At 51.6% G+C, this 22,934-nt stretch overlaps 1 protein-coding gene across 1 annotated transcript; it reads left to right on the forward strand.

Moving 5' to 3' along the window:
* The first annotated feature begins 13,643 nt into the window (after positions 1-13,643).
* Positions 13,644-17,270, forward strand: LOC100902313 (zinc finger protein Gfi-1b). The gene is made up of 4 exons (XM_029111692.1): positions 13,644-13,812; positions 14,688-14,961; positions 16,648-16,892; positions 16,996-17,270. Exons 1-4 carry the CDS (start codon positions 13,644-13,646, stop codon positions 17,268-17,270), a joined length of 963 nt encoding a protein of 320 aa, XP_028967525.1.
* The last annotated feature ends 5,664 nt before the right edge of the window (positions 17,271-22,934 follow it).

Consider the following 22,934-nt stretch of genomic DNA (forward strand, 5'->3'; position numbering starts at 1 on the left):
CCGTCGCCGATTTCTCGTCGTTCGCCATCGAACGTTTACCGTGAAGTGGTGACTCGGCAGTTCTTCGGCTTCCTCTGGTTTGTTTTCGCTCTGGGGCTTGTCGGGGTTCCCTGCAGTTCGGATGCACGAGTGAAGAAAACGCTGCCGACAATATATCGTACGAGCTGAATCAGTAATACGCCCCGCGTAAAGTGAACAACGACGAGTAATTCAGAGGAAGAGCCCAGACGAGTAGGCTCTCATTCCATTGATCAAGCAGTTGGCGTGCTTTTTGAGCAGGCGCTAGAGTGGATTTTGTTTGCTCTCGTAAAAGCCGAAGCCGTCGATTCCACCGTCGTGTGGAACGGCGCAGTGTCCTTTGACGGAGTCGTTGTTTTTTCTTTTTCGTGATGAGCTTGGCGCCGCGCCAATCAAGGGCCGTCTCTGGTGTACTCGCTCCGTACTCGCTTAATTGTCACCGGAGCCTCCTTAGACGATGTCGACTTGCTTAATCTTAATTACAAAGCTCATTTTCATTATTAGTAATTTTTATTAATCCACATAGCGCTGTCCTCGAGCTTACAGCGTTGTCGGCGGCACTGGTCTGGTGACGTTCGAGACGCTCCATTGGTTGTTTGATCGATGTCAAGCCCCTGGCATGACCGGGTCAGAGTTTCCAGTCCGCGCAGTGTTTGTCCGCCCCGGAGGGAATTCCTCCCCCAGAGACGTGAGAAAAAATACGAGAACTGATTCCATTCCGTCGAGCAATGGCCTCGTTCCAGCGGACCGAATGAATTTTATTTTTCAGACATCGTATATGTCAGCTCTGAGCTCGACCTCGACGCTGCCGCAGTTTTTACATCAATGAGCGCATCTGAATATCGTAGGTGGCGAGCGAGCGAACGGATGGACAGACGGACAGAGCTTGCTAGTGTACACATCCAGATACGAGGACATTTACTCGATGAGATGCTTCTACCGCGGTACGCTAACCAAAAGCAATGGGAGCGATTCCCACGAAATAATAGAGAACATCGCTGTCAGCGCTCGCTCGCTTTTCCTCTGATGCTTCCTGTAAGCGACTTCCCGCCGCTGGGAGAAAGCCACGCCCGTTAAGCGAAACGAGAGACAAAGACATTATCGCTCGAGCCGACGCACGTCGAGTTTAATCGTTAACCTGTCGACCATCGAAGAATCGAACGCTCCGATATCGCTGAAATCGGGAGGCATTCAATGAGAATCGTTCCCCGATGGGTACCGTCGATTCTAGTCGAAAGTAGATTGACGATCCTCCATGGATCCATATAGTCCCTTACAATCCACTTTTGAACGGTTCTCGCGGGGAGTCCCACACATACCGCACAGAGTACCGCGTTTCGATGATGAGTGGAAATGTGTCACGCAAAGAACCGCGCTGGTGGCTTTTGGTGTGGCGGTTTCTATAGCTATGAGCTCGGCACCAACTAGCGTTGCTGTCCGCATGCTCGCATCATAATTCACCGCAAATGCCGCGTTGTGTGCCATGACACGCAGTTCCTGTGACAGCAGCAGAAAATGCACACCTGCTGAGACGACGCACCGCCAAGACCATTTTGACCAGCTGATTGGCCCGTTCAGAGGCGCAACATTAGGGCACACGGTGTTGATTGCGAAGTCGAGCGCATCACACGGGCAGCCAAAGAAACCCAGACCCTACTCCGCGGCTCCTCGAACTTCCCCCTGGCTCCTCGTACTCCTACACATGGTCACATTCATTCATTTATTCATTCATCCGTCCATCGAGGCGGAGGCTCCCGGGTATGTAGGTAGGTGTAGGTAGGTAGGTAGTTGTTCGTTCGCTCATCCGCTCTGTTCGCACATTGTGATTGAAGTTGCAAGCGGCCGGCGTTAATAGGGCTCCGATGACAGACTGCAACTCGACACCTCCTTGTTGAAGAGGGGTTCGGCCTAATCTGGACTTCGAAATCCGATCTCGACAACGAACTGTTTCATTGCTCTCATCAAGAACAGCTGTATAAATCTTTCCATCCACGTTCTTCAACAAATTGATGCCTCGGGCATGAGCGCAAATTCGTTCGAGGTAGGAGAGGGAGGGTATGATTCGAACCTCTGATCCACCGCAATGGGTTCTCATCGTTCAAATTGTCGAGTGCTACCGCGCGTCACTTCACTTCTGCGAGAATCGAGCAGGTAGGTACCTAACTAACTAGGTATTATTCTTCTTTTTCGGTTCTGAATGAGACCAGCTCCGAGTCTCAAGCCGGATTCGCGAGAAGGTGCGCGGGTGCGACACGTAACCGGTGGGGTGCCGGTCCAGGAGCTAGCGGAGGATTTTGTGCTTTCCGAGAGAGGCGGGTGGGATCAGCTGTTCACAGCCCGGGAAACAGGAGGGTGTCGATTTTCAAAAGGAATACCAATGAAGCCGGGCTGAGTCGTCTGGAGGAGGAAAGCTGCGCTCGAATTTCAGTGGATCTCTCCAGACCACAAAGCCCGCTAAGTCCCGGTGTGATACTCTTTCCTCGTGCCTCCGCTACACGTTCTATGCATCCGAGCCAAAAACATACCGGTCGGTCTTTGTTCCTTTCTCATCGTCAGACAACGGATGGACAAAATCAGGAAAATTGGAACAGGAAATACGACTTTCTCGGCTCCGTCGCCGGAATCAGCGGGCTCTTATCCGGGAATCAGGGAAGAGAGGGAATATTCCCCGCGGATTCAATTAGAAGCTTCCGGAGATCATGACAGCTCGACCAATGCCACTGCGCGGAGGAGCTTTCTACGGCGCGGCGGTCCGTTGTTCCCCTTTATGTCCCGACGACTGTACTACACGCGAGCGGCTTGTACCTTATTAGGATTTATTCGAGTTTTTTCTCCTTGTGTTTCGAGCAATGCTTGTCGTGGGATCAAGATGGCTCGCGCACGCCGATGAAACCGGAAGCTGTAGTAGGGGATCGGTCCGACGAACCTCAGCCGCCGCAGCTGGAACGAGAATCCATAGATTCTCGCTCTAACGGTAGGATTTCGACGCAACGTTGACCTCTGGAAGAATCGGTGACGATCGTTCGAAAGCTGATCCGAACTCCCTGGTGGCATTCGTTTAAGAGTTCCGCAACGCTCGTCATGTTTTGCTCTCGATGAACTCCAACGGCGCAGTGATAAACACAGGGTTGGATGTGACATGATGGTATCTATCGGAGCGGTCGTGCAGAGGCCTTGTTGATCAGCATGCGACAAATAAATATAAAAACAACCGGTAGTACATAACCCTATTGGCGTCAAGACCGAGTGCGATTCGGCCACACAACGAAAGAATTAAGGACTAGTTCTCACGGGAAGTCCGTACATTCGGACAGATCTACAGATGCGTGGGTCACTACTCATACGCTCTCTTAACATCGACTCGTAAACAAAAGCCGTTGTTGGAAGTTGTCACAGGCGGAGAGGCAGCACATCTCGTGTTCTCGAGTTGTCGATTCAATCGATATATCTAAAGAAATTCCCCCAGAAAGTTGTGACGACTCGACCCGCCCAAGGAAGTTGGCCGCGCGGATTCTTGACGGATAATAATCGACGTCGAGCGAACGCAAAAAAGCCCGCGACGCTTACACTCGATGCGGTCGTGGACAACCTTCTCGTGATTCTGCGGAATCAACAACTACTCCGGAACGCCCACCGTGGATCGCCGAATCGTGGTCGGAAGATCTCCGGCGTTGAGTCAGAGAAGCGATGATCTCGAGACGCCAGCATCTAGTCCGCGTCCATCTTCATTCACTTGGCCATGGGCGGTCACCAATTAAGCGTGTCAACGCAGAGTCGAAAAGAGAAAACGAAAACATTCGGAACAAGGAGCTTCATTAACCGACCACGTCGATGGCGATGACGGCTCAGATACCAATGAATATAGGGAGGGAAGGAGCTTCCGACTCCGAGCATTTCCTCGGCGAGCACAACTTACCACTAATTCACTGACGAAGCACAACTTTCAATTATCAGGAAAGCCAATCGAAGTCTGTGCCGACGATCTGTCGACAAGCCGCCGCGTCTTCCTTGCCTCCTTCGAGCTCTGGGTTTGTGGTCGACGTAAACAACCGGTAAACTCTGGGCTCGGAAAATTTCAACTATGATCCGTCGTTCAGCTCGGAGGCTCGGGGATAGACAGGGCGAAGACGTCGGGTACGAGCGAACAGCTGATCGGTACCGGACACCGATGGGACATCAGTTGATCCCACGGCGCTCTAGCAGACGGTCTCCACAGTGGAAGCGTTGCAGAACGGTCGGCAAAGCTTTGACATGTAGGGATTTACGAAGCACCTTCACTCGCAAGCCGAGAACGCGAGTCCGGAAGTCGCGGAATGGTGGTGAACGTAAATCATTCTGCGTAGAGCGTATCGACACATCTCGACAAATCTCGACCCGGCGAGATTTTCGCTGTCACTCAGCCGCCAGATTAGATTTTCCCGCGGAAATTCTAGGCAACCTCGCCCAGTTTGTTTGTCACGGCTCCCGTCCGAGGTGAATATCGAAGAACACAGAGGAACGGGCTGCGGCCCGCTCGGTCGACGAGAGAAACGAGTTGGGCTTCACGAGCTGAAGTCTCGGTCTGTCTCCGTAGAAATCTTTCACGAATGAGAAAGAAGATTATTTGTTTTGACCGGTCCATGATTCAGAACGCCCCCGAACAGAAAGATGCGAATCCTACGACAGCCGACTGGACGTACGTATGCACTTCTGCGCACGTGGAACGTCTGGCGCGGCCTGATACCCTTGTCAGTTCGTGTCATGATGAGAGCCTCTTCAGATCGATGATTGTAGCCGCACACGCGGTATCTTTCGTTATACGGTCCCAGATGGTTATATCCTTCCTCGAATAGCTCTGGAAGTATCCATCGTGATTTACCTTTGAGCTGTGCGGATAGATCTCTCCTCATTGTAGCTAGGTACACGATCGATTTCCTCGAAATTAGAACTTTACAGAAGCTGCCGGTCGTACACGAAATTATTGAATTGGGCGAGTGTCTCGCGATCGACGCTAATCCTCGTATATTGAGAGGGGAGCAGCGGGCCAGTTTCGATAATAGACCTATCGTAGGGGGAAGCGGCCGAAAACTGTCTCGCCGACGGCTGAACAAACACACGAGTCTCGAATAACAATTTCTTCGGAAAAACTCAGGCAATGAGCGTCAGTATTTACGGATGCTCGAGCCACTCGAAACGGTCGCGTGCGTCCTCGGAAACGAACTGTCATGCTAACTTGTTATCGTTGAAATTTCTCGGCTTTTCCGTAATGGCTGAACCATGACGACGGCTACCGCTACCACAGCTCTTACGATAGCAACAACAGCAACTACTACTGTACGAGCAGCAACAAGTACAATAACAGTTGTGCGTAAGTGGTAGCCAGAACTAGAACAAGCTGACGGCACGCACGCACATCGGTTAAAGTGACCGTCGTCGTCATCGAAGCTCAGCCGAGCTTCAAACGGGCTCTAATTGCTCTAATGACTGAGCTTTGAGCAGCGACCGTTGGGTGAGCTGATCGCTGAGCGATCTTGAGTGGGTGAACCGACTTCAGCACCCAAGCGGTCGGGCGACCAGTCAGTCAGTCACCGTCTGGACACCGCATACACCAAAGTTCTCGTCCACGCGTCCGCTAAGCGATAGACCTCTCGGAGACGCATGCTCGCAGACACGCTTATACTTCGAAGTGTAACAGATATGTGACGAGTCCGTCTGACTGAGCTGCAGCCTTTGAAACCGGCAAATCGGAGGAAGTTTTTTGTTCGGTCCTCTTGAATGCATGCAGCGAGCTTTCTATTCACAACTGCCCGGGGAAGATGAACCGGTGACGGCGAAAGTCCTCGTTCCTTCCGAGCCGCGAGTCGATCAGATCTGTACGTCGAGAGCTCCTCCCCGAGAGAACTTCAAGCCATCGATGAGAAATAGCGACCGAAATAAAATGAGATAGATCGAGGAGAAATCGGAAACAATCAAATCTGGGACACATAAGTGTCGTCGCAGGACCAGATAGGAAAGTGTTCAAAAAGGCCAACAGATGAAGAGCGATACTCTCGATGGAATGAAATTCGAAAGCTGGTCGCGGCTCGCCGGAGAAAAACTTCTGTTTACAACTTGTTCAACAGCTTTTTGACCTCTTTTTTTTCTCTTCGATTCGAACGCGTCGAGCACAATGGCGTGCACTCGACCGACTCGCGATTTTGGCCATGCGTCCTGGGATACATGCAAGAGCGCCAGGAAATGAGTACGTGTGTCCTTGATTCGAAAAGCACATGTTCTTCTCGGTGCTTTTCGCCTTGACTCCTCGTGGAGTACCTTAGATCGAGGGTAAACAATCATGAACGGCAACAACAGTAATTCACCGACAGAATGTGGACTGATAGACACGGAGATACAGAGCGAACGAGCGAGCGAGCGGGCGGCTGACGATCCAGTCGACTCGTGCCCGGGCGTACCGTTAGCTTCCTGTTGTTTTGATGGGGGCGGAGAGTTCGCTTCACTTTTTCTACGGTAACCAGATGGCACTCGCGACTTGGACTGCTGTTACCGCCGCCGCCGCTGTTGCTCTTAAGAGCTCTAGAACACTAGGAGTCGTCTATCTGATGGCCGTTCTTGTGGCACCGATAGCAGTAGCGCAGTGATGAGTCGATGGGCCGTTACGAACGATGACGACGACGGCGACAACAACAACGGCTCTGCTTCACACTCGACCGCGGTTGCTGCTCCTTTCGCCGCTTGACTTTCAACAGGCGTACGACTGGAGCTCACGAACACTGATTGAGGTCGAGATCGGAGTGTGACCCAGGGACCGGAAAGAATTCAATGTGTCCAGCGCTACAAGTTCCATGGTTCTCACTCATCGGTTCATTCCGAGACTGGAAATTAGTTTCTCCAAACTGGAGACTGCTCCAGGACACCCCGAGGCCAGCGAGATTTTTCCCGGGAACGGCCGCGGTCTCCTTCCGGGGCGGGGAAGACGAGAAAAACGGCGGCTCGCGGGACTGAAGGACGGCACGCGGAAATCTCGAAGAGCACGTTCTCATCGAGAAACAGGCATGGATTGAGCTCCATGTCCGGATCTGAGGGACCGTTGGGAAGTCTAAGCTCCGTGGGCTGAAACATGCACGTCATTTTTTAAATGAGTTGTCTTAAATTCGAACTCTTCATCGATCTCAGCTTGGGGCGGACGTGTTGGTCGAACGAGCGGCGCGGCGTTAACATCTATCGATCCTTGATGAATCTCTCGAGTTTGTTTGATTTTCTCGTAGAAAAAAAAAACCCGAGCCCCACGTCGCCGACAGCTGTTGCCCGGCGTATAGTTCACAGCTAAGACAATTCAATTCCGTGGATCCGATCGGATGAGATATCTCAGTTAGGATTATTTTTCTCGCCAGGCACTCCATGGGAATACCGTACCGGCCGAGGCTCATCCTAAGCTGAATAATTACCGACGTTCAGGTCTCATCGCTTTGACGAGATAAAATCATGCCGCTCGATCTACGATCGGAGACGGATTCCGAACGCAGTAGGTATATGGTCACATCTGAATTTCGAACATCTGCACGAATCAATCGCACGATTTGAATTTCTTCGAACGATCAGGTGTCAAGTGCTCCAAAGCTTAGAAGGATGTTTCACGACGCAGGTCCGTCCCTCTTTCCGAGTCAGAGTGACTCAGCTCGTCGAATAATTCGAGATGACTGGAAGATTATGATCGCTTAGGATAATATGATGTCCGGCATCGAGTCATTATTCCCGTGCTCTCTCTCCTTCATACCCATCATCGATTATCATCGATAGGTATTTTCATCGAACCGGAGAAGGACTGAGCGTAAGCAGCCGTTTGCAGAATTGCATCGACCGTATTGGCATCGTCTTGAGCAAAAGATCGTCGATCCGAATATGGCTAGCGGTCGCTTCCAGCGATAAGTTGGGCTGGCTTCCATCGTCCGATTCCCTCCGGGAGGGGACAGGGGTGAACATCCCTGGCTCGAGCCGCACGGACCCAGACGCTCGAGCCGCACGGACTCCGACGCCCGAGCCGCACGGACTCAGACGCCCGAGCCGCACGGACTCAGACGCCCGAGCCGCACGGACTCAGACGCCCGAGCTCCCCTGGCTGAGGCTGAGCCCCCCCCCCTCGGTGTACGGTCACAGGAGCAAACGAGAGAGAGGCCCTGCGATGGAGAAAAAAATCGCAGGTTCTCCAGAAGATCCCCTCCGAGGCTATGAGATGTCTAGCTACCGTCTTTGACGTCAGAGGAGACCCAAACCCCGGATCGCGTATTTTTCTGCGAGGAGGAAGACTGAGGAAAAGGTTCAACAAATAATCCGATCCATTCCTGGTTCTCAGGCGTCGCATCCGGGGACGGAATCGGTTATACACCTACGAGACTCTGCGCGCTGAGAACTCGCTCCTGAGGATGGAACGGATGGATAGCTGATCGAAATTCGGTGCCTTAAGCTCCGTGGACCTCTGAATTCACGTGATTTGGGGGTACCTCGGGAAAAAGGGTACCCGAAAGTTCGCACTCGTAAGTAGTGATGTCCTAAGTGGCTGCTCAAGCGCGTTGAGCAGGACAGCAGCATATTTGATCACCGGTGACTTTTCTGATCTGGCAGCCAGGTCACGATTTGACGTCGGCGTGATCTCGATCGTCATTCAACCGACAATCCGCGACCGCGTCTGAGTCGATCAATATTGTGTTTAAAGAAAAACAGAGAGAAAAAGCCAGAAAGCGATCCTGGCAGTCGACTCCAATCGGATCCAATTGCACGGACGGAGCAACTAGTGTCGGCCGACCGGGTGCAGCTTCCTCCAGAGTTGATCGTATCGTTGATAATGATCTGGCGATCGGATGTTGCACTAGATTCACGACCCGACAAGCTGTTAACAAAGTGACTCGGTACGAGAGCCACCGTTCAGTCACAATAGTCTGCAAGAGAAATGCGATCAGGCTCGGAATCGTCAGCACTCGACGCTTGCAGAATCAAATCAGAACCGCAAGTTGGCTTCGATTTTGACTGACAGAGTGTGAATATTTGCACAATACGACCTGGTCGTACAGACTCGTATCCGTGACCCTCTGGGAGGTCTGTGGCTTTAGAGCGCGTGCGGCGCTGACGACAAATTCCGAGACACGTTAGGACCACGATCTCAGTGGCCACAGCACTCTGATCACCGCCGGAATCCAGAATTCCGGAGAACGTCGAAAGCAGCCCCGCACCTCGGGAAATCATTCCGAAATCAGAAACATAGGACTTTCGGTCGAGGCGAGATCACATAGGTCAAACAGAGCCGGTGGAACAAAAAACACTCGGGAGACATTCCGAAATATGAATTCAATTCCTAAAGATAAATCCATCGGGGTCGACGGTTGCGAAATACTCGTTTGTTCAAAGCGAGAGTTGTTATGATTTCCCTCGGCCAAATAAAATTGGTTACTGCTGCACCATCACGAGCTGCACAGCATCATTGGAGCTCGGTTGTTAAGTGCAGAGCTCGCGGGTGAAGTTTCTCTCACAGGCTCTCGACGAACAACGAATACATTTCGACAATTCAATCGGGTGATATATTAGCCTCGAGTGGAAGCCTCGACAAAGGCTGCCTTCTCGTCCTCCAATATTGAGACATATAATCGTGCAATAATTTGTCGAGGACCCCCATTGTTGGAGCAATCGAGTGGGGAGACATTTTTAAGGTGCGGAGGATGGATGGACGAATACCTTCCACTTTTGCATGCAGGGTGAAGCCTGGCTGCCTGCCTGCCTGGACCGACCAGTCGCTCGGTCGGTCTGCGAGCGATATACAGACGGACCGATTGAGAGAAGAGGCGAGAGAAAACCAAGCATCGTGACATATTGTCGTATTGTTGCACATTTGGTCGGAGGAGACCCCGCATACACGGTGACTGATAGGAGCACTGAATGACAGAAGATTGCTCTCGGTGTTGTTATCGTAGTCGACGCCGAAACGCTACTCGAATAACGACCTGTTCCATGCTGAAGTCGAGTAGCCTTCCGCACTCGACTCCGAGACTTCCGCAGATCGAGTGGAGCGTCGGAGAGCTCTTCGAGCAGCCTCTCCGTACTTCGGAACTCCGAGTAAAAGGATTCCCGCTCGATGCATGAAAACACGGCAAACCACATGGAGAGCTCCCGTGGAAAGCCGCTTTTCGGTGGCGCGCGACGTCGCGTGTCCGTATGATGAGTTACGTGAAGGCCCATTAGTCGTACACGCCCGACCAGCTCGGTGGTTGACGGTCGCGTCGGCGTCGGTGGGTTATGAGCCCGCTGCTGCGACAGCGTCTGAATCCGAGGAGTAGCGCGGGCCATAGGTTGCGACGTCAAAGGTGGATTATGTGCGTCGAACTGGAACCAACGGGGAGGCTGGCTGGTTGGTTCTCCGCTGTACGAATTGCTCGGCCGGCTTGAATAGATGTCGGATTGTTCGGGGGGACGGGGAGATTGCTCTTCTCTACTCCTTCGGCAACCAGATGACCCATTCTCTCCAAAAACCCCCGCTCGCCTCTCCCACTCTAGTCAGTGCAGCAGTCATTTCGTCCGTCCATCCGTCCTTCCATCGGTTCGCCCGTCTGCCTGTCCGTCTGTCCGCTCGCCGATTCCGTGCTACTCGGTACTCCTCTTTGTCTTCGTGCGGTGGTCACACTCGATGCACAGGGCTCTCGTGTGCAGCACGTTGTACTCTTTGATTCGAGCGGAGCGTTAGAACTTGATTAACAAAATCACAGAGTCAACACCACCCGAAAGCTCGGCCAGCCTGGCCTAGGTCCTGCGATTCGGCAGAGGGAAAATCCCCGGCGTGCGGGCGGAAGAAGCGCACCGGGAGCCCCTGAATCCGATCGAGCGTTGCGACGCGGATATTTTTTCAATTTTTTTCTTTAAGTGATGGAGTCGGATCCTGCAGGAATAGGGCCTGTGGAAAGGATTCGGTGCAAGAAGGCTCTTGCCGAAACTCCGCGCATAGGGCCATTTCCCACGTCTGCTCTTCCGAGGCTGTCGAGCCGGAGAAACACGAGACTGTCGACCGAAGGTGCTGAGCGCCGAGCGCGATTCGGTCGCCGCTTTCAGCTGTTTTGCGAAGATTGTTTCTCGCAGTCAATCGGACAGTCAGTCAATCGATCGCTCGTTCGAAATCTCTCGGGTGTCTTCTGTTGTCTCCGTGAGGTCGAACCACTCGCTGCTCATCTGGCATCTGCTGGATTCAAGTGTGCTCAATGCGTGCAGCTCTCGCTGTCCGAAGATCCACTTCTCGGTTCAGGTTATCTGGTCCAGCTAGGCTGACTGAAGACCGTACGGAGCAAGCGGGGATATTGATGAACCGTTATTACAGGCTCGACTGTTCATTCGGCGGCTAGCGGGCGCTGAGATAGATTCCAGTGGGCTACCAAACCGGCAGACTAGCAAGTCAACCAGTGAGTCGAGTGGCTTCACCCCACAGACCACCTGACGCGTTGGAGGCACGCGCCGAGCCGTTTCGCCCGACCGCCCTGGCAACAGCCTTACTGCCTGACTGACTGTCGCTCGCCTGGCTGGCTGACTGTTTCCCTTCCACCGCAGAGAGCACGACCGACTTCGACGGAAATTTCCTTCTTTCAATGATCTCAACAACATCCTTCGGTGTCAGCTTCTATGCTCGGAGCTCGGGGCGAAGTCGACTCGATCGGGGAGGGTTGCTGCCTTTCCGGGTCCGAGAAAGTTTCGACAAGACCGCCAAGTCACTGCGACAGATCTCCGCTGATATGCTTCCATCGATTCGTGGTCGAATATCACTCGGAGTTATCATTCCAGACTCTTCGACTCGTCAGATTCAACCGGATTTCCCCATTCATGCGGCAGCAGAACGTCGGGCCATCGAGAGTCCATCTTGTCTTGGGCGATGGGGTTCCCATCTTCGGCGGACATATCACGAGTACACGAATCGGGGGATGGGAGCTATTGCTGTTCCCGCTGTCAAGCGTAGCAGGATAGACTCCCGGGCGAAAGCCTTTCGGGCAAAAACATCAAATCGTCGAGTCCTTTTTATATTATGTTACATTGTTGCCGACTTTCCCTGTATCAGTGTATGACCACATCTGTTGTCAACACTATTTCAGACTTGGTATCGGAGACTTCGGGAACTACAGCGCATCCCATGGTCACGGGTTAAGAGCCCAGAGCTCGCGCTTTCCCAAGATCGAGACCGTCCGAGACCAGTCGGCTACCTCCTATTTGTTTTTCGTGATTTGGACGGACGAGCTTTTATGCTTTGTGGAAGAATGGAATAACTCGGCACAGATTTCCGAAATACGCTCCGACACCCGAGATCATACGAGCTCTATCAAGCTGCCACGTTATCCCAGAGAATTCATTTGCCGAACTCACAGGTGGCAACATACGGCCAGATTCTCGATGGTCTCAGCCTTGAAATTCGCCACATTTCACCCTACAAAATGTACAAATGAGCACGAGAGTTCAGAGTCGAACTGAGACCGTCCGGTGGCGTTCCAATTCGGCATTTAGACGCGACTCCTCAGAACGATGACAGCGAATCGAGTTTTCCGTCGCAGCTGATAGATCCGAGCGTATGCTTTCTCGGAAATCTGATCGCTCCCGTAAGATGCATGAATATCAATCGATCATGAGTCATGAGGCGCAGTGCTTTCGACGGAAGGCTTTTCTCAAGAGGTCCACGCCTGAAAACTTACGTTTGACGTGAGCCTCAATAATATCGGTAGAGTACCGAGAACGAAGCGCCTGATTTCTGGATCGATGCAGAATTACGCGATAAATTCCCTTCCCGGGGACTCGCACACGGACTTCGAGATACCCTGATCCGAGGGGTATGCATCAAAGCTCGGCGCGGTATATTAAGCAGAAGCCCTGAGTTTGCGGTCACTTTTCATTTGCTTGAAGGAGTATTCCGTTCTCGCATTGTCCAAACTCATGAGAATGCCGTGCTCGTTTACGATGGAGCTCCTTGTCAGAAACCTTCCGCAGAAGTCCAGACCGCCGGTGAAATGAACGCGGAGACCTGCACAAACTTTTGACTGTCGATTAGATCAATGAAGAAATCCATGAGTTGTTCCGGGGACGCTATATCTCTCCAGATAGAACAAAGCAGTGGGAGCCAAGCAAAGGGCCCAGCTATCTCGGCATTCCAACCCCCGGCTGTGTGAGTCTAGCTTTGTGAGTTTCTCTGTGCGTGCGCGTGAGTGTGTGTGATCCGCGGCCAGCGTTCCGTTCCCTCCTCTTCGGGTAATAGCATTATGATAACGCGAGAAGGCGGCGCTTGAGAGAGGAGATTCGGCCCTTTCTCGGAGGAGTGGTTCCTTCTTCCTTCCTTCTCTGCTTGCTTCACGGGGTTGACAGGCACGGTGTACAGCACTGGTTCTGCCAGACACAAAGAAGTCGAGGACAGCGTCGAGCAAAGCTCCGTTACTCTCTAAACAGTGACAACTGCTAATACCACGAATCAAGTCAAACGGTATTCACTGATTGCTGTTGGCGGTTGCTACCGGTTATCCCGAACGGCGAACTCTCTTCTGGTTGTTTCTTGAGTGCGAGGACTAAGTGGGGTCGGACACGCGGCTCGGACATCTCCTGTCCTGTGTGGTTGGTCGCGAATTCAAATCTTCGATCCGGTGATGATGCCTCGAGCGCTCCTCGTTGCCCGGGATCCCCTCCTCGGCCGGGAGGAAGATGAGGAGGAAGTTGACGTTGTTTCTGAAGGGGACAGCGAGAAACCTCTCGACTTCTCCGCAACGGCGAGCCCACACTGCACGCCGGTGATAAACCCATCGCATGCCTTGCTATACGGTGAGTAAAATTCCCTTTTCCCATCCCGACCGAAGACGACAGTACTCAGCGAGATTTGTGTCCTCTGAGCTCCCAATCGAAATTTGAGAGGAGCAGCTGAGTAAGAAGATTCTTCCATTTCAAACGAGAGTCACGACATCCGGGGGCGTTGGGGAGAGGACGCTTAAAAACTTCTCTTCATCAATCATAAGTAGGAGCCGGCGCGAGCGATGGGCAATGACTCGATGCTAGATTACGGAGACGTATCATGCCTGCGAGGCGCTCCCTCTTTTCGATGACTGCTCCAAAGCAGCTACTCGCTGCGAAAGCAGGCGGGCAACTGGACTCGATGTTCTCTGCTCAGATACTCTGCGCAAGAGTCGGCCATGAAATACTAGAGCTTCCTACTCTCGTTCTGGAGGAACAAAAGTTTGTGAGCGTCGATGTGGTCATTAGCCCAGGACTCTTCATACGTGCAAACATCGTTTCGAGAGCGGCTAATCAATCAGGGCAAAGTCGTAATCGTCTAGAGACTCGTGGGTTCTGCTCACGGGGCAGTCCCTTAAGGGAAAAAATCTAAAAGACAACACGATCGGGATCGATTATGCTCCGGGATGCCCCCTCTCGTCGATATGGGGCTATCCGAAGACGCTGGGGGACTCTATCGCTTTGATGACTCTATTCGCTTCTTGATCGCCCTCCGTGTAGAAACACATCATCAGCCTCGGAATCACCACGGCACCTGATAAGCTCGCAAATTCTACGGGGCAGCTGCCACTTCGCGAAAAAAATACATCTCGAGTCTGGGAGCACTTGCGCGTGGTGGCCGGATAATGAGATTTGAGGAAATATATGACAGCCCAGAACTTTTGCTAAGCTCCATGGAATTCGAACAGATCCCGTCTTCTACCTTCGGATGCTTCGAGAGTTCCAACTGCAGTTCCCTCAACCGATGGCGATATCGTATCATACGGAGACTTCGGACGGCTCGGAAAGATCCTCGAGCCCTCCATCCCCCCAGCACAGCCCGCCTCCTCTGATTAGGTTGCCGCTAGTCTGTCCTCCTCAGCGTCCTGCAAACGCCACCAACTCCTCAAACTTCAGCATCCGCGCACTCCTGGGCTTGAACACGGAAGCGTTCACCTGCCATGTTTGCCGGAGACAGTTCAGGTGAGATTTTTTCTTTTTCTCCGCCAATAGCTTGATGGAAGCCCCCGATTCAAGGACCGAGTACAGGCCACGGTATGCCACAGATCTGCGCTTCCTATGAAAATATTGGCCCCAACGGACGCAAGTCCTGAGCGGGATCCGTATCAATGGGTCAGCTCTCGGCTCCAAGCTGAATAATTAAGAAACATGTGCGCGTTGAAGCGTACCTGCACTCAACTGAGTCGGTCTGCTCACACGGATTTCTGGCAATACGAGTCCGGAAACCGGCCGACCAACTGACCGTGTGCGAGGGATCTAGAAGAGGGATTCGCCAGCCTATGAAGGAAATGTCGAAAACTCTTGTGAAAATTTCCAAGAGAGTGCAACTGCTCATCGCGGGGAAAACGGAAATTACCGCTCGAATTTTGCTCGATCTCCAAACTCATGAGGGATTCCAAGCGATCCTCCACAATGCGGCGGCATTGGCTCCGAAGCCCACTCTTGTCGGGAAGACGATGATTTTCGTCATTAGCATACAATTCAGTGTCTGATGAGGACATGGTGAGCATGCGATCCAGCCATCCGGCAAGAGGTTTGTAAGCAAACCCGAATCTCAGCGGGACTTTTTGAAGAGGAGCCATGCGAGCGGCTTCGCAGCTTCAAAGCAACCTGGTCCCAAACGAGCTTGTTTTGATACAGAAACATCAAATCTGTCACCGCTATTGAGATGCAGATCGAGAAGATGAGCTAGCTGGTATCCCGTAGCGGCCACATGGCACCCACACTCGCTCGTCTTCGAGTACTTTGTCACTCCGACCGGAGAGCCGTCGGTCGAACGATCTGCTATTGCCACAAGCCCGCGATAGAGTTGTTCGAGCAGAGATCTCCCGTCCTACTCAAACTCCCTCCGAGCTGCGAGCCGGAACAAAAATCTTGCTCCATGCATTCGTGAATTTAGCATTGCGAAACACGATCGGCATACCGAACGATTGCGAGTTCCACACCATGTACGGCGATATGTTTTCGGATAAAAAAAAAGGAATTCGACGAAGCCGGTCTTCGCTCGAGGTTCACGCATTCCATCTGCATTACCTTCGAGATTTCGTCCAAGGCTGCTGCTGCTGCCGCGGAGGAGGCGGAGGGCGAGTAGGCAAAGGGAGAAGCTCGGTAGATCCCTCGTTCGGGTCCAGGCACCCGCAGCAGAGCTCAGGTACGAACTCAAGGTATCGCAGGAGAAGGCGTTGAGCAACGCGGAACGAATCGGCACCCGGCGTGATTCGACACAGCGAGGATTTGTGAGCTGACAGACCTAACGTTGCAAGCTCAGCACGTGGCCGGAGCGAATCGCAGAAGAGCTCGACAATGGTAATCGATCACATTTCAGTAGGCGCGAGTCTAGGGTGCAAATCTGCGTAAAACGACTTGATTATGCGATGAGCACATAGAGACAACAAATCGAGAGACGAATGTTCGCTCGCAAGCGAACGGACAGGGAGGCACGATCCATGAGTCCGACGCTCGTCTGCTCTGGCATACTCACTCATTCAGACATTCGCTCCTCCGACGAGCTTGTAGCTTGCATCAATTTCCGTTCACTTCGGGGATCCCCCGTCTCCGCAGAGTGGGTTTTTGAGCTTCCAACATTTGGGTGGGGAAGAGGACGGAAGGAGTCCCTAGGATAATCGTGATTCTTCTTTTCCATCGCAGCACATCTGGCGGGCTCCAATCACATTTGCGAAGGGGCTGCGGACTGGATCCCTTGGCGCCGCCATCGCTGCCGACGCCGTCGAAAATGTTCGAGTGCAAACAATGCGGCAAATGTTTCAAGAGATCGTCGACGCTATCTACCCATCTGCTCATTCACTCCGATACCAGACCGTATCCTTGCGAATACTGCGGCAAGAGATTCCATCAGAAGTCAGATATGAAGAAACACACATATACCCACACAGGTGAGCGTCAAACTGTGACCGAGAGAGACTTCCGGTATACCGGGAGGAGAAATATTTGCCTGGCACAATGAAGGAAGCCGCTGAGGTTCAATATCGATTCCAGGTGAAAAACCTCACCAGTGCACAATTTGTGGGAAGTGCTTCAGCCAGTCGTCGAATCTCATCACTCATATGCGAAAACACACGGGTTTCAAACCTTTCACTTGTCGAATCTGCAACAAGGCGTTCCAGCGGAAAATCGACTTGAAGCGACACTGCGATACGAAACACGATCCGGCGTCCGAACAATTCGATGGATCCTCGCAACAAGTTGCGCCGCAAACTCAAGCCAACTTCGTTGAGCTACACCGAGAAGCTTCGCTTTTCAGACCCATTTGAAGGCGTGGAGTGTCACCCTTGTTGATCGTTAACTTTTTGCTGAACACAATTGTGGGCTCGGGAATCACATTAGTTTAGGAGCGTCCTTAGATGTTTTATAATAATCTTAATGATGACCGAGCGAGAGTGCATGAGTGAGGAGAACACATCTCCATGAGAGAAAAAAATATCGGCGGCTTGACACGAGGACCCGACCCCGTCCACATGGATTGTGTACTTTGAATGCTGTTTGGGGTCGAGCGCTGCTGGAGAGCGCCTCAATCAAGTCAATTGAATCACGACGAGGTCGAGTATGAATGGAAGACAGTTATGCATTGGGAACCGCAGTTGACCGCTACACGGCGCAATTTTTCCAGGAGATCATGCGCGTATAGATAATATGTAAATTGTAATACCTAACCCATCGCCCCGGCTCCCGTGTCGCGGGGATGGACCACTCGTGTACGTGGAGAGGGTATGGAGTCGCAAAGCTGACGGAAATCATCAAGTGACCAACTTCTAACGTGAGCCAGAGTCGTTCCCTCCTGCCCGTCGCCACGAAGTGGAACTCCACGTATACGAATTCTCCATCTTTAGATCCGCGGCGCAGAGTGATAAATCGCTTATATGTATATCTAGTGTAATAATTTCGGAATTGAGATCTAGACCAATAAAAGAGCGGGAAATTTGTTATGCGTCGCTTGTATGTACATTCGGGACAGACCGTGAGGACGCGCAGGAGGTCGCGTAGGAGTTGTCCGGCGAGAGAGCGTGAAAATAGAAGTTCATCCAGCGGAAAAGACAGAGTCGGTGCTACCAGTGCAAAAGAAGAGAGAGACATTCCTTCCAAACCCCCTTGTTCAGCATGGCATCACTTGACGACAGATGCATTTATTGAGAATGTATTATGATTGAGCTATGTATTAGTATTTATCAATCCCTCTTCACTCACCTCGATAGATAGATGGAGAGATAGATTGAGTGGTCGATCGATCGATACAGCCTGACTATCTCGAAATGGTATCCATGTACAGAACGCTGAAGCGCTTGAGATCTCAACGAAGACAAATGACAACGAAAAGGACGGATAGAATGGAGGTGATTGGATATTACGCCACATTCGAATGTGTAATTCGAGCTTGAAATCTGTATCGCCGCTTCTACATCTAAGTTCACTTCGTACGCTCTTCTCGACTGAGCGGTCGACCGTGAGTAGCTATCTAGTCTGGAGACATATCAACATGAATTTGCTGTAATATAAACCGATCCTAATAAAAACAGAGGTGTGCAAAGGTCGTACAACCTTCTGTTTCTATGATACGAAACTCGAAGCCGGACTGCATCGATTTTGATCTGAAATAGTGCCCCCGAAAGAAGGGCGAGCTTAGTTTTATACCTGGGGAAAATCCGAGCGTTTCAGAATGGCTTGGATGCCTGTTTCCAAAACGCAGTAGTACTCAGGAGGGGACCGATGTCGGTCAGAACATATTTCCCTTGGATTTTTCCCGGGTAGGTTTGCCGCAGGGAATCGTGAGAGTGAACGACAGTCACCACATATATCTAGCTCGCGAGACAGTGCACACCTGCTTACCATGAGCGCTCCCCGATTGATCCCACCAGGTTTTATTTGCCACTTGCACGAACTTGGCCTCGATTTTTTCCTTCTGGTGGAATCTCGCTCTCTCATGCCAGAGATGACAATCTGTCGATCGGGAAGATTCGTTTTATGGTCAGATGTGTCGAGAAACTCTTGCATGGCTCTTTCAAAACTGGCGTCGTCTTCTCGCGCGGCGCGAACGACAATCAGTGCAGGAGAGATTCAGGGTTCAATGGACAAATCTCACAAACCGCACTGTTCCACAATATTGTTATCGCTTCTGGGGGCCAAGGATTCAACGCTATCGAGACGGCGCACTCCAAACTCACTCACGCTCGTAGAGTCATACAAACAAATCTAGTCGACCCTCTCCAACTGTTGCCGCTCCACAGGACGAAAGCATCGTCGCTCCTAGTTAGAATCTTGTGTATTCATTTTTCATCGCGTGCGGCTATGAAGTTCATTTTCAGCCCACCGGATAGGGCTGAATTCAAGGATCTGAGACGAGGCGAAGCTTGCCGGGAACAGCTGCGAAACTTGAGCGCCCTCAGCGAATTTATGTCAGGGCTCAGTCCCTGCGTCACGGACGGGCCCTTCTGCGCCCCGCAATTTCGCGGATCGTAAAGAGTATCGAGTACATAATTATTTCATTGAGTCCAGGAAGCGATTCAAACCACAGAGATCTCTTTCGGGGGAACAACTGATACAAGGTTGTCAAAACTGATACAACGACAGAAATAAACGTCACTCCGTCTCATCGAGTGTGTCAACAGTTGGAGCTTCTAGAAGAGCTGACTGCAAGATTCTGGAGCAGGTTTACGTCATCCTCGAGATTCTTTACCCTTTCTCCGTTTCCTCCTGTCAGCATCCGTGCCGATTCTCTGATGATAATTGTACCCATGGTATCACGACGGCGCCTGATCTTAGCGGATTCCTTTCCCATGCTTATCATAAACCTTCTACAAGCTCCAAAACTATGTATTACACTTCAAATGGTCAAGGTTGGGAGCGGAAGTTATTGTTTGGTCCCAGGTTTTACGATTCGGGGCATTCTCTATGTCGGATGTTGCGCTAAAATTAGCTGAGATTGAGAACACACCGTCTTTTGATCTATTGCGACAGAGCACCGACGTTCCATCAGGTAGAATTTGAGGCTCTCCCCAACATCTAGCGGAGTCTTATATGTAATGTAATAATTGCTGAGCGACCGTTCATTGTCATTAGATCGTTCCGGATCTCGTGCGTAGTGTACTGCGCTTCCGTCATAGGTCGAACTATGCAGCGGGAACTCTTTTTCCCCCAGCAGCCTGGCCCAGAATTCTTCTCCTCCTGAGCGATTGCGAACTCGGACTGAGGCGCAGAACCCAGATCTCTCCAAATAAACCAAAGGTGTATCCGAAAACAGGGAACTTCGCAATATGGATGTTTGCTGCGCGCTCTGTTTATGATAGTATCAACTATCGGTCGAGATAATCGTCTGATGTCTATCTCGTCTTACTCATCTCCAGGAAATCACGATCCGCTCAACGAGTGTCTTTCTAGACTCTGGACGTTCCTGTGGGGGTCAGGGTTCGGCGCCGGCGTTTTCAATCAAGTCGGTCGCGGTTGTCGTCTCTCGACGACTGGCTGACAATCCGTTTTTCGAGCGATCCTTGGAAGATGAGTTATGATTGTGCTACAACTGCAACCGCCGGCTCATTACCGCCGTATTCCGAAGTAAGACTCCCGGGACTTCAGGCGTATCACTCGTTAGCGCCATCGCAGCTATCGGCGTGCAAAACCGGGCAGAATCGGTAGGTTCACGCTGGTTGGAACTGCTCTGGTTCGGAAGCGCCTCTTCTGAGAAGCCCATAGCGCAACATTAGCGAGCGATTCGAATCTTCAGTTTGGTATTGCATGTCTTAGCCCGAGGTATCTGGCGCGTCCGAGAATTTCTCCGGACACACTGTCAAATGATGCGACTCCTCTTCAGAATTTCCATCGACGGAAGGTCATGAACGCTGGCGCAGGAAAAACATTTATTGATGCTGTAGCAACCTTTCCACTGATACAGAGCTATTCGCTCCGATGGTCATATTCTGCGATTACATCGGATGCTCATAAAACTCACGTAGCGCTTTGTCCCATACTCAATACTGACGATACTCGATCGCGACAAGCGCACCATGGCGCGTCAGGAAAAAACAGTTCTTCCATTCTTTGACTGTTTTCATCCTAGGCGGGATTTGTTGCTGAGATACCCTCGTCGTCAACACCTCAAATTCAGCTTCGTTCAAGGACTGGAGATGAAGATCCGCGAGTCAGCTTGCTCCCAGAACGAAATCCGATTTTTCTGTTCCGACTAAAACCTAGGCCCATTTTGAACGCGTGCAAGTCGTAGCTCTCGGAAGCGTTTTTCGATTGATTTCTTCCTCTATCAAGGCCTGAACCACGACTTCACCACGGGAGAGTTTGCCGCGGGCGGGAACGGGCAGAATCGGAATAGAATCTACAGGATAGAGTCTATTCATCGTATTCGCTTATGTTAAGGCAGAGAACACAGAGCGCTCTGATGCAGTATTTCGGACCGCTTCGAGAATCAATGAAAGCCATGATGCGACTTCGCAGGGAAGAATTATGATCGCGGAGATTCCTATGAGAGACGTCCTCAATTTCTCAAGAAACTTGCGTAGATTGGAGCTTGGCTCACGCACTGATGATCGTACTCTCGAAAAATCAAATGCTCGAGTGGTCAGATTTCCTCCGCCTCGACCACTCGGTCTGCGGACTCGTTCGTCGATAGCACAAGTGTAGACAGTATCACGTATCAAACAACGTTGTGAATCGCTATGTGGCCGTGCCACGGGATCCTCATCAAATGATTGTGCAATTAAATGCGGAACTTGCGATCACTCCGTCCCGATTGAGCTCTCCCCTGGAGAGCTTGTCCTTTTCAATGAGACATCGACTTGACTTCAAGTTGCACATTTCGCGCACAACTCACTTTCGATTGCCCGCTGAGCCGCGATTGTTCCGGCAGCACAGGTCAAGTGCGAGGCGTTCCTTCCAGATAAGGGATGAGATTCAATGAAGATTATCCAGAAGTCTCGCTCTACGAGACGAGAAGCAGGTGTTTCTCCCAGGAACTCATGCTCTCCTGAGTGGGATTCCTCGAAGGGGGCGTTCGTTTAGTTGAAGCTCTCCAGCTCCGAAGACCCCGAGCCCTCCTAGAAGAGCATCCAGCGGCCGAGAGGAACTCGTCGATATACTCGAGGCGAGATATCCCCTGGATATCCCGAGACCGTTTCCCACATGGACGGTGCATGGAACAAGCGGGGAATATCCTCACTCTCCAGAACTTATACTTTCTGTGATCGATTCGATATTCGGGACCCGATGCGATAGCTCCGATTCCTCAAACACTGGTAGCGTCCCGGCATGACTCGCAGTATCCATAATATGAAGCAGCGATGTATAGTATTCACAATGTTCAGTCATCGACCGACGGGCATTTCGTGAATAAGTGGGTCCCCTCTGTTCCAGGAATCGCGTTTTTCCCTACGGCTTGAGACAGGAATTTAATTAGAGAGACTCGAGATCTAGATCGAGGTAGGCCTATCGCTAAGATATTCTGGTGAGTAGTGTTCGGGATGTAGCGACTAAGAATTGCAGAATCCACATTCTTGGTTTGCGAACTCGCATATCCGCATCCTCGATGAATGGCAGATTAGATATCCCTTCCAGAAACAATCGTCAGTTTTAGCCGACGTACGTAGTATCTCTGCCCGACGTCTTACTTTCGTTTTCACCAGACGCACGTCTGCCGCGATCGAGCTGATGGATTTCTTTCCTGAATCGACCGAGGTTCCCCCGGAGTAGTCTTTCGAAGGGGAAAGTGATGACCGGTGCCACGAATGTCTGTCAACGAGGCGATAAGCTTCAATTAGCAAAAGGATTCCCCCATCGTACGATTACATCGCAAATCTTCCCGCATGCAGGCCCAGACGGACCTCTGGAATTCTCCATTCGGACCCTACGCGACGCCACCATACCATTGTTGGTCCCAGCCCCTACGGTACCTGGAACAAGATGCTCCGCTTGCCGAAAGA

This window comes from Galendromus occidentalis, unplaced genomic scaffold (genome assembly GCF_000255335.2).
Source record: "Galendromus occidentalis unplaced genomic scaffold, Mocc_1.1 scf7180000077460, whole genome shotgun sequence".
Taxonomy (NCBI): Eukaryota; Metazoa; Arthropoda; class Arachnida; order Mesostigmata; family Phytoseiidae; genus Galendromus; species Galendromus occidentalis.

Bases quoted from the DNA above. Each gene is read 5' to 3' on its own strand.
- LOC100902313 (XM_029111692.1), top strand. From the start codon at position 13,644: ATGCCTCGAGCGCTCCTCGTTGCCCGGGATCCCCTCCTCGGCCGGGAG. The intron at 13,813-14,687 runs GTGAGTAAAATT...GAATTCGAACAG, and splicing joins ATCGCATGCCTTGCTATACG to ATCCCGTCTTCTACCTTCGG. The intron at 16,893-16,995 runs GTGAGCGTCAAA...TATCGATTCCAG, and splicing joins ACACACATATACCCACACAG to GTGAAAAACCTCACCAGTGC.